Raw genomic sequence first — 12950 nt, forward strand, 5'->3', positions numbered from 1 at the left:
CGTATTCTGCCTCCCCTCTGTGCTCACAGATGCCCATCACTGTTGGATTGTAAGGGTATTTACTCATGCCATCATGCCAGCAGGCCGAGGGGAGTGGTGGGGGAGGCTTCATTGCCAGCTCACTTCCTCCCACACACACTCACACACATAGCCTGCTGTAGTTCAGTGGGATTTTGTCTTTTTATCTTTCTAAAATGTATTTCTCTTATTCACTTTCTAAACACACTCTTGTTTTGTCCTAAAGGCAACGTGGGTTATTTTAGAAAAATACAATTTCAAAAAAATAAATGAACGTTTCTTGGACTTTGTAAATGGGGGATGGACTGCAATTACATATTGCCAGATAATTAACTAAAACTATTGCAAACAGAAACAGTTTTTATATGTTGAAATTATTAGTAGATTTTGGAATTATTAATAGGGGGATCTAACAGTTAATCATCCAATCTGGGACAATTATCGGCCAATACAGATAATGTTATTGCTTTACTTTCACTATATATAAAATGACAGAAAGGTCAAAACAATAATAATACACAAATAGCAATGCTTCAACAGTGTTCAAAGTGGTTTATACATGTTTACAAGAATGTCTTTTGGTTTATATGATGCAACTTTGTCTTTTTTGCTTCAGATTCATTAAATGCTGATACCCTGTTATTCTTCTTCCAGGTGACGAAGGATCTGAAACAGTATGATAATAAAATCATAGAATGCACATTCGCCAATAACACCTGGGTATTTATGCGGCAGAGAATTGACAAGAGCTTCCCCAACGCATATGACACAGCTATGGGTAAGAACTCACAGGTTAAACTAAAGCCAGAGTCAAACTCCGTTCCAATCCAGTTAACTAGTTCAAAGCATTCTTATGACTCTAACAGCCAGAAACATACACTCGCTAAGTTCGCAAACATGAATGATTGGCTATGCCATTGCAAGTACACTGTTTTGTTGTACACACTTAACAATACTGTGGTAACAAACCAAAGGGGCAATAGTTATCTTTAAATGTGTGTGCTTTGAAACAAGATGTGTTATTATTCAGGTTGCATGTGTCAACAAAATGTAACTAAATAATTCTCAAAGATTCTCTTCATACTGTTGCTCCACCATGAAACTGACCTGAAAGGGAAGACTGAATGTAAAAGTAAACAGTTTACACTGATGTCCACTATAGCACCCCTTGCGGCAATACTAAGAATTTAACACATACAATGTATGAAGCATCTAAAGTGCGTGTAGAAGTGTTTGGTCTTAGCTAGTGCTGAAACAACTAATCGATAAAAATCGGTAAAAAAAGAAAATAATCGACAACAAATTTATTATCAGTAAGTCTGTTATCTGTGGCATGCACAGAGATGTAAAAAATGTATTTGCATGTAAACAGTCATTTGAAAAATGGTGGAGACAAGTTGAAGCAGGAAGAAACACGACCCAAGTGTCAAGTGTTGCAATATCAATAACCATCTTGAAACCTGCTACAATGTTCCAAAACAGTTCCCAGCTTACGATGGTATTCCAGCAGAGAATCATGGGTGGAATTAATTAGATTTGGTTTAAAAGTTATATTATTTATTTATTTACTCCTTACACTCTGAAGACATTTTTGAAAGATTTACCTTCTACCACACCGAACCTCACCGAAATTACTGGCCAGGTTGACCTGCGTTTCACATCCCTGATCTCTGCCTGCATCACCTCGGTCTATTGATGGACTACGATCTTGAAATGGAATGCTTAGACTAAATATTGCCAACAAAAGCTTCATCAGCCAATTAACAAGGACAATTGCACCTATGTGAACTTCTGCAGTTAATCAAGATGGACTTCAAAGACATTGGTCATTAATCTTACAGTTCAAACACAATCAATGTTCAAACACTGACCCTTAACACTTAGTTTAATAATTTTAAACCATGATTTTAACTATACATAATTAATATTTACATTACATTCATAATGTTAGCCAGACAGGAACTGGCCCCCACAGTGAGTCTGGTTTCTCCCAAGGTTATTTTTCTCCATTAATCTACATCTTATGCAGTTTTGTGTTCCTTGCCACAATCGCCTACAGCTTGCTCACTGGGGTTATTAATACAATTATTATTTAATTACTTATTTTTAAACACGATTAACAATCTTAATTTATCTAATTACACAATGATGATTCATCGACTTCATAGACATTACAGTTTTATCATCTGTTAATGCTGATATTCTGTAAAGCTGCTTTGAAATGATGTGTGTTGTGAAAAGTGCTATACAAATAAAATTGACTTGACTTCAGGGCAAACAGAAAATAAATGGTCGTAAGGTATAAAACATATGTTTGGTTAATTGCATGACATTTTCAGTTTTAGACACTGCTGAGAAAATTCCCAAATAGTTGTTGCCAAAAGTAGAATTTCTTGTTTTCAACTTTTGGACACTAGTGGCCTCTCATTACACTTAAGAGTCCAAAAACCTTTCCAAACATGCATTCAGGTGTTTCATTGAACATTAAAATGGAATAACAAAAAACTATGAATGCAAACATCTGAGAAATATTAAAATACTTAAACTTATATCAAATATGCCAAACAAAAAACACTTACATTATCACCTTATTCTATCACCCGGTCTTGTGCACAGTCTGTGTATGTGTGCTCTGGGTCCCATGTTAGGATTGAACACCTCCCAAATATTGATTCTAACTCTCTCTAGACATTGTGATGATGATCTAACACATCTATGATGCAAAGGATCGTGTTTCAGTGAATCGATCCCAGAGAAACCGTCACTAATAAATCACAAAACTCTTTGAGGAATATTTCAGAATCTGCACCCCATATTACGCTGAGTATGGGCTTGTTTGATGGGCTTGTTTATTTTTCATGAAGTAATAAACCAAAATGTGATGAAAATTCTATTATACATGTGGATTTCACAAGAGTGGAACAAATTGTATTCTACTTTTTGCTCGTTGTAGTCTACTAATCAAGTTGATCCCAAAGATATATAACACATGGCTATGTGATCTTATTAGTGGTTTTAAAAATGATTGTTGTGATTGCACATTTGCAACTGGAACAGTTCTAATTCGTCAATCAATTTAGAAGCAGTATTTTAGAATTGGTCAGCTATATTCATTGTAAAGATTAGAGTCTAAGTTTTAAAACGACACATTGTGTGCAGATCAAGCAAGTGTTATTGAATAATACCATCATCGCTTCCAGGCCGCTGCGTGTTTTAGGGGTTAATCATGTCATTTAGTAGTTATTTAACTGTTTAACACACATGCTATAGTTGTTTATTTATTTATCTGCTTTTTTTTCTCGACAGCTGTGTGCAACAGTATCAAACATCCTGTAACCAAGGAAATTCTCTTTGAGTTTGTGGACCGATGTGCGCAGATGCAGTCCCGCAAACATCCACCTGACTCTGAACTCATGCCTCCACCAGCACCCAAGAGACCAAACCACACCATACCATAATGACACAACACCGCCCGAGCAGAACTTAAACAGTTACATATTTTTTTATTCCTGAAATAATCTGCCGGTCTACACCGCAAGAGACTTTTGGAGAATGTTTTGATTTTTGGCCTCACTGGGCTGCTGTTGATGAGTGAATCTATTTAAAGACATTGTTCAGGGAACTTGTTTCAACAATGAGTTCTTATTTAAAATAATAAAAATAAAAATGGATTGGGTTGTATTTGTTTTCTTTATCATGATCTGTATTTGTTACAGTGTGTCCTTTGCAGTTATTTTATTTTTATTGACGAACAGTAAAGTGTGCTAGATTTGTCTACCCGCAGGTTGTCTTGATTAAAGAATAAGTCACCCAAAAATAAAAATATTGTCATTATTCCAAAGCTGTATGCTGTTATTTTTCAGTAATACACAAAAGTTAATTTTTTTAAAGAGTCTTCATGCAGCTCAAACTCCAAAGAAGTTGATGCGACTTGTGCGCTGTATTCCAAGTGGTCTGAAGCCATATGATCTCTGTGTGATCTGTCTGAAGTTTATAACTCTCAAATAAAATATGGCAACAACAGCACAGGTTGGATGTCAAAAACATCCTATTTGTGTGTCACATGACTAAATGTCATGACATCAAACCTGCGGTGTAGTCACTGTTTGAATTGGGCACAGCTACCAGGAGTTGATCAATGATTTGATTTGAGAATCAATAACACTTTTTCTGTTCATCACACAAATAGATTGTATTGGTTACTTTTATTGTGGTTTTATGGTTGGGTGCCTTTTTTGAGCAGGCTCTAGTCACCATTCACTTTCATAATAGCGAAGGCAAAAAGCTTTTTTAAATATTTCAATGGAAGAATGCAGGTACAACAATTTTGGAACAACATGTAAATAATGCCGAATAAAGATTAAAAGCTGCTTCGGAGAAGAAGATTTTCAGTTGTATAACTTTAGTGATTTGGACTACTTTTATGATGCTTTCATTATTCTTTTTGGTATTCAATTGGACTTCCTGTTTCTGACGGCACAGCACGCACGCACGCACGCACGCTGCATGAGAGTTTGTTTGTGGCCTGCTTAGCACTGCTTATTCTCATACGTTCAACGTTATAGTCATCGTTCATAGTTATATCCTTTGTCATTTTACCGCGTCATTCATAGTTATATCCTTTGACATTTTACCGCGTTTCAGAGTCTTCCGCTTTTTCTCCCGTTTCATCTGCGTGTATTTTACCGGTTGCTGCTGACACCTAGCTAGAGTCTGTGTTTGTAGCCTTTAATCCTTAAACATCTGCCATTTTTAAGCACGCATCGGGTCTTCCCGTATTATTCTCTTATCGGGATTCAACTGGGCGCATATTCCACCTGTATCCGCGTTCTATTTTTATCGTGGTTAAACTGCGTGCATTTTTTCAGCGCGCACCCGTTTTTTCTCCTCTGCGGTACACAGATTATTGCATCGATCTCAAAGCACTGCTTATCAGAACAACCACCACCAACAACAAACCATTTTGTGAGGGATTCAAATCAATCTCAAAACCCTCACCGCTCAGGAACAACGAACAATTTGCGGTAAGTCATGGCATCGGCTCATGTTATTTGTTCATGCATTGCATGTCACATGTTTAAAATAGCCTCCTCCGTCAGCAGTGAGGGATTCACTTGTGATAAATGTAAGGAATTAGTCAGGCTGACGGAGAAGGTTAATGAGTTAGAGACTCGCATCTGAACGCTAGTAGAGGTCAGTGAGAAAGAGAAGCTGTTAGATACTGTTTCGGATGCGGGCAGTACAGAGAGCAACACACACACTTTGGTTCCGGTTATAGAGCCCCTGCAGCAGGGCATTTGGATGACGTCTCGGCGGCATAATCGTTCAGCAAAGAGACACCACTCTCCCGCTCCTGTTAGGGTTTCCAATAAATTCTCCCCACTCAGTGATACACCCACTGAGAATCATATTGAAAGAGCCCTTGTTATCGGTGATTCTATTGTAAGGAACGTGGAAATAGAGACTCCAGCCACTATTGTTAATTGCATTTCGGGGGCCAGAGCGTCTGACATCAAATCAAATTTACAAGTGCTGGCTAATGCTAAACGTAGATTTTCTAAAATTGGTATCCATGTCGGCACCAACGATGTCCGGCTTCGCCAGTCGGAGATCGCTAAAGATAATGTTAAAGAGGTGTGCAAATTTGCAAAAACGATGTCAGACACTGTAATATGCTCTGGTCGCCTACCTGCACGTCGTGGTGACGAGGTTTATAGTAGATTAGTGTCACTGAATGGCTAGATGTCTGAGTGGTGTCTGCAGAATAAAATAGGATTTATAGACAATTGGAAAAGTTTTTGGGGTAGACCTGACCTGCTAAAGAGAGATGGACTCCATCCCTCCAGGGAAGGTGCCGCTCTCCTCTCTAGTAATTTGGCTCATAGACTTAATAATGATATTAATTGACTAAATGGGGCCCAGGTCAGGAAGCAGACAAACTGGTTAATCCGAACGTCTGCTAGCTGCCTTGAGACGTCACACAGGTCACATAAACTACAACACATAGAGACTGTATCACCTAGATATCTCATAGAGACTGTGTCTGTTCCCTGAACTACCAAACACAAAACCCTCACTAAATCATTTAGAAAAAATTTGATTAAGGTCAAACTTGAACAAAACAAACAAATTAAAAATGTACATCATATAAAAATAGGGCTACTAAACATTAGATCTCTTTCTACCAAAGCACTAATTGTCAATGAAATGATTACAGATCATAGATTGGATGCACTCTGTTTGACTGAAACCTGGCTTAAACCGAATGAATATATAAGTTTAAATGAATCTACTCCCCCAGGTTATTGTTATAAACATGAGCCTCGTCTGAAGGGTCGAGGAGGAGGTGTTGCTACAATTTACAGTGAAGTTTTTGGTGTTACTCAGAGGACAGGATATAAATGTAAGTCTTTTGAACTAATAATGCTTAAGGTGACACCATCAAATACAAATATAAATAAAAAATCTCTGTCGTCCTTTACCCTTGCTACAGTGTATAGATCACCCGGCCTTATTCAGATTTCCTTAGTGAATTTGCAAATTTTTTATCAGATCTTTTAGTTACTGTAGATAGAGCCTTAATTGTTGGTGACTTCAACATTCACATAGATAATGAAAATGATACATTGGGATTAGCATTTATCGATATTCTCAACTCTCTTGGAGTCAGACAAAATGTAACAGGACCAACTCATCGCCATAATCATACGCTAGATTTAATTCTTTCATATGGAGTTGATGTTGATAATATAGAAATTCTGCAACAGAGCGATGACATCTCGGATCATTACCTTGTTTCTTGCATGCTGCAATCAGCTAATGTTACTCAATCTTTACCACGCTGTCGTTCAGGTAGATCCATTCTTTTGACCACTAAAGATTGCTTCACTAATACTCTTCCAGATCTATCTCATATACTCAATAAACCCCAAAGCCCAGAAGAACTTGATGAAATAACAAAAAATTTAAATGCAGTCTTCTCTAGCACCCTTGATGTTGTCGCCCCACTTTGATTAAAGAAAATTAAAGAAATAAGCCCTGCACCATGGTACAATGATCACACTCATGCTGTCAAGAGAGCAGCTCAGAAAATGGAGCGCATGTGGAAAAATACAAAATTAGAAGTATTTCAGGGTGCATGGAAGGATAGTGTCTGTAGCTACAAACACGCACTCAAAGCTGCCAGGTCAGCATATTTTAGTAAACTCATAGAAAATTACCACAACAATCCTAGATGTTTATTCAGTACTGTGGCTAAATTGGTTAGGAATAAAGCCTCAACCGAACCAGATATTACGTCACAGCTCAAGAGCATTGACTTCATGAATTTCTTCACAGATAAAATTGAAATAATCAGAAATAAAATTGGAATTATGCAATCATCTGTCATAGCACCCCAGAAAACAATGTCGAATAATTTCCCTCATGTGCATCTTCAATCCTTCGCTATCATAGGTCATGAAGAGCTAACAAAACTTATCGAAACATCAAAAGCCACAACTTGTTTGTTAGATCCTATACCAACTAAGCTCTTAAAAGAGGTATCTCCTGTAATATCAGAACCTCTTAATATCATTAACTCCTCGCTATGCTTAGGACATGTCCCAAGAAACTTTAAAATGGCAATTATCAAACCGCTAATTAAGAAGCCACAACTTAATCCTGGAGAACTTGCTAATTATAGACCGATTTCAAATCTCCCGTTTATGTCAAAAATACTAGAAAAGGTAGTATCCTCCCAAATATGTTCATTTCTACAGAGAAATAGTATATATGAAGAATTTCAATCAGGATTTAGGCCTCATCACAGTACAGAGACTGCACTTATCAGAGTTACAAATAACTTGCTCTTATCATCTGATCGCGGCTGCATTTCTCTTCTAGTACTTTTAGATCTTAGTGCTGCATTCGACACGATAGATCACGACATTCTCTTGAATAGGCTAGAGAATTATGTTGGAATTTGTGGAGTGGCATTAGCATGGTTTAGGTCATATTTAGCAGACCACTACCACATTGTCTATGTAAATGAGGAATTGTCAAACCAAACAAAAGTAAAATATGGAGTCCCACAGGGATCAGTTTTAGGGCCTCTGCTTTTCTCCATGTATATGCTTCCCCTGGGAGATATTATCAGGAATCGTGGAATAAGTTTCCACTGCTATGCTGACGATACACAACTTTATATTTCTTCAAAACCTGATGAGATTTCACAATTCTCAAAATTAGCAGAGTGTATTAATGAAATAAAAGATTGGATGGCCAGAAATTTCCTTCTACTCAATTCTGACAAATCAGAGGTTCTAATTATTGGACCAAAAAACTCTAAAAAAAAAAATAAATAAATAAATAAAAATAAGCCACTAAAATATAATTTGTCTCTAGATGGATGTACTGTTACATCATCTTCAACAGCGAAGAACTTAGGTGTTATATTTGATACCAATCTGTCCTTTGAAAATCAAATTACAAATGTTTGTAGAACAGCATTCTTCCACCTAAGAAATATTGCTAAATTAAGGCATATGCTCGGTTGCTGATGCCGAAAAACTAATTCATGCGTTCATGACCTCAAGACTAGATTATTGTAATGCATTACTGTGAGGATGTCCAGCAAGATCAATAAATAAACTTCAATTGGTTCAAAATGCAGCAGCCAGAGTGCTGACGAGAACCAAGAAATATGATCATATTAGCCCCATTTTATCATCATTACATTGGCTACCTGTTAAATTCCGTATTGATTTTAAAATTCTGTTAACTACGTACAAAGCTTTGAATGGTCTAGCTCCGCAGTACTTAAGTGATCTTCTACCACGCTATATTCCAACACGTTCATTAAGATTGCAAAATTGTGGCCTATTAATAGTTCCTAGAACATCAAAATCCACTAAAGGAGGAAGATCCTTTTCATATTTGGCTCCTAAACTATGGAATAGTCTCCCAAACACTGTTCGAGATGCAGACACACTCTCTCAGTTTAAGTCTAGACTAAAGACTCATCTATTTAGCCAGGCATACACCTAATTTATCCTCCAACCCACAATTAGGCTGCTTTAGTTGGGTCTGCTGGAACCAGAAACCAGAAACATTGAGCATGATCTCTTACTCTGCAATAAATTAAATGGCATCTACGCTTATATCTTTTTATTTGTTTCCCTGTCTCAACCTCGGGACTCCTATCCTGAGGTCACCAGAACTGGCTGGATCCAGCACCATTCCTGCTTCATGTTGGACTCCACTGCTACATGTCGCAGAATGATGATGACTAAATGCAGCCGGTGCCAGCCAAACATCACTTCAATCTATTATGACGGACTTCAGAGGATGAAATGATGCCAACTCCAACCTGCATCACCTCGGTCTATAGATGGACTACGATCTTGAAATGGAATGCATAGACTAACTATTGCCAACAAAAGCCTTCATCAGCCAATTAACAAGGACAATTGCATCTATGTGAACTTCTGCAATTAATCAAGATGGACTTCAAAGACTTTGGTCATTAATCTTACAGTTCAAACACAATCGATGTTTAATCACTGACCCTTAACACTTAGTTTAATAATTTTAAACCATGATTTTAACTATACATAATATTTACATTACATTCAAAATGTTAGCCAGAGGGGAACTGGCCCCCACAGTGAGTCTGGTTTCTCCCAAGGTTATTTTTCTCCATTAATCAACATCTTATGGAGTTTTGTGTTCCTTGCCACAATCGCCTACAGCTTGCTCACTGGGGTTATTAATACAATTATTATTTAATTATTTTTAAACACTATTAAAAATCGTATTTTATCGAAATTACACAATGATGATTAATCGACTTTATAGACATTACAGTTTTATTGTCTGTTAATGCTGATATTCTGTAAAGCTGCTTTGAAACAATGTGTGTTGTGAAAGGCGCTATACAAATAAAATTGACTTGACTTGACTTGGTCCTGTATGGAACTGGACTGCCATGGTTCCAATTAATTGGAAACGATGTAATGAAGATTCTTAAATCTCCTTTCATGTCCCATGGAAAAATAACGGCATACAGGTTTGGAGCAACATGATGGTAAATAAATAATAACAGTGTTTTCACTTTGTTAAACTATTCCTGACATTTGTGAGTGAAACCTGACATTGAAAACTGAGTGTTAGCTATTTTCTCAAATTTCACCAATTCTGGAACTCTTGGATAAATCATTTGAAACCTAGAATTGATTTCAGTTGCTCTGTACAGTTATTCATTCATATGCTGTTGTCCTATGATCGTGTATTTGTTAGGTGAGAGTGTTTTGTATGTCAGTTTGCTTGGATGTTTTTTTTCAATCTTTTTCTCTGGGTTTTGTTTCTTGAAAAAATGGTAGGTGCGTTTAAGTTTTCCTGGATTCATTACTTAATTTTTTTGTTTATGGACGTAAAGAAAAACAAATAAGAAAGCAATAAATGTAAAATAAAGATTGTCGTTATGCCAATAACTTCACATTACATACTAAATGTCTTTAACTTTGTCTTAAAATACTTTATCCTATCCCAGCTAAATATGCAGAGAAAACTAAAATTAAGCCATTAGAGAGAAGAATCATAAACACGGGACGTGATGGTAAACTGTCCATTGTGCCAATGGATGGTATGCACATGAGGTTTGCCTTGATGTTGAGAGTGGCGTGGGAGCTGTACCTCAGTCATGGGAAAGATGTAAATTTCGGGACACATCATCAGTAATGTACCTTTGAATCAGGGGGTGTTTCGGCCTTTCATCACTAGACACCCTCATCAAAGGTGGCCAGCTACAGGGTGATCAAACCTGAGCTTGTGTCCCATGCCCAATCATGAAAATTAGGACTATGCAAGGCAGGAGGCGTCCTCTTCCCTGAGTCAAGCATAAGGCTGACCGCATACCTTCAGCCTCCTCATGGAGGGCTATGACCTGGGTTCTCAAGTGGGTTATAGGGTGGGGGGATTAGTGAGTGGGTCATGTTGATGCTCTTTGAGCCCAACAAGGGTCCTTCCTTTTAATCCATATCCACTGGCTGCTTCTTTCGGCCGCTTCAGAGACTGATCTAATTGTTTGTCGCAGAGCCTGTCCACGGATGCCAAGGTCTTTCAGCAGTCTGATGGTAGAAAAAGCCACAAAACCTCTGCATCCCACTTCAACCGGATAGACTTTCGCTTTCCATCCTCGTTGTTGAGCGTCTGCTGCCAGTTCTATATAGCGCAGTTTCTTGCGTTTATAGGCCTCATCTGTTGAATTCTCCCATGGGAGCTCAGTGATGTAAGGAACTGGACTGCCGTGGTTCCAATTAATTGGAAACGATGTAATGAAGATTCTTAAATCTCCTTTCATGTCCCATGGAAAAATAACAGCATACAGGTTTGGAGCAACATGATGGTAAATAAATAATAACAGTGTTTTCACTTTGTTAAACTATTCCTGACATTTGTGAGTGAAACCTGACATTGAAAACTGAGTGTTAGCTATTTTCTCAAATTTCACCAATTCTGGAACTCTTAGTTATGATAAATCATTTGAAACCTAGAATTGATTTCAGTTGCTCTGTACAGTTATTCATTCATATGCTATTGTCCTATGATTGTGTATTTGTTAGGTGAGAGTGTTTTGTATGTCAGTTTGCTTGGATGTTTTTTTCAATCTTTTTGTTTATGGACGTAAAGAAAAACAAATAAGAAAGCAATAAATATAAAATAAAGATTGTCGTTATGCCAATAACTTCACATTACATACTAAATGTCTTTAACTTTGTCTTAAAATACTTTATCCTATCCCAGCTAAATATGCAGAGAAAACTACAATTAAGCCATTTGTAGGTACATTTTTGCAAAAACTGAACTCTGGCATTATGAAAACTCCCATTTGTTTGAACACCTTGCCATTGCAGTCTCTAGGCACGATAATGATTTCAAACTTGATTACACTTCTTATTGGTTGACGCATGCGCAGAGCTCTAGATGGCCAAGGAGACGGCTGATATCAAGATTTATAGTACAGTTTTATCTTTCTCAAAATCAATTGGATTGCTTTAGAAGACATAGATTAAACCACTGGAGTCATATGAATTACTTTTATGCTGACTTTATGTGCTTTTTGGAGCATTCAAGTTCTGGTCACCATTCACTGTATGGACCTCAGAGCTGAAATATTCTTCTAAAAGTCTTACGTTGTGTTCAGCAGAAGAAAGAAATCCATACACATCTAGGATGGCATGAAGGTGAGTAAATGATGATATAATTTTCCTTTTTGGGTGATCTATCCCATTTACCCACTATAATAAGCTACAGGACATTATTGGATCTGTCCCTTATTTTCTATTTCTGTTGCATTTTATCTCATTGGTCCAAATTTATTCTGATTCTGATGATGGAATCTTTCTGTGTTGCACCTTGTTAGGACACTGTGTTAGGCTGTGTGTGACACACAGTCAGATAGATTACCAGTAAACTACCAATACAAAGATTGGAATCACAATTTAATTTGATGTTTTTTAGAGAAATAACTATTATTATAATCACAGAGGTCAGACGTTTCTTGTAGCTGGCCATCAGGTTTGCACACATCTCAGGAGGGATTTTGAGGCTGACGTTTGGCAACTCGAACCTTCAGCTCCCTCCACAGATTTTCTATGGTATTAAGGTCTGGAGACTGGCTAGGCCACTCCAGGACCTTAATGTGCTTCTTCTTGAGCCACTCCTTTGTTGCCTTGGCCGTGTGTTTTGGGTCATTGTCATGCTGGAATACCCATCCACGACCCATTTTCAATGCCCTGGCTGAGGGAAGGAGGTTCTCACCCAAGATTTGACGGTACATGGACCCGTCCATCGTCCCTTTAATGCGGTGAAGTTGTCCTGTTCCCTTAGCAGAAAAACACCCCCAAAGCATAATGTTTCCACCTCCATTTTTGAAGGTGGGGATGGTGTTC

At 37.6% G+C, this 12950-nt stretch overlaps 1 protein-coding gene across 1 annotated transcript in view; it reads left to right on the top strand.

Annotated features, from left to right (window-relative positions):
* Nucleotides 1–3853, top strand: part of LOC127624152 (mRNA-capping enzyme-like) — a 128617-nt gene extending 124764 nt beyond the window's left edge. Inside the window, exons 15-16 of the mRNA XM_052098835.1 lie at nt 673–796; nt 3325–3853. Coding sequence (XP_051954795.1) covers nt 673–796; nt 3325–3476 — 276 coding nt within the window. The 3' untranslated portion in view covers nt 3477–3853. The remainder of the gene's footprint in view (nt 1–672; nt 797–3324) is intronic.
* The last annotated feature ends 9097 nt before the right edge of the window (nt 3854–12950 follow it).

This window comes from Xyrauchen texanus, chromosome 30 (genome assembly GCF_025860055.1).
Source record: "Xyrauchen texanus isolate HMW12.3.18 chromosome 30, RBS_HiC_50CHRs, whole genome shotgun sequence".
NCBI classification, from domain to species: Eukaryota; Metazoa; Chordata; class Actinopteri; order Cypriniformes; family Catostomidae; genus Xyrauchen; species Xyrauchen texanus.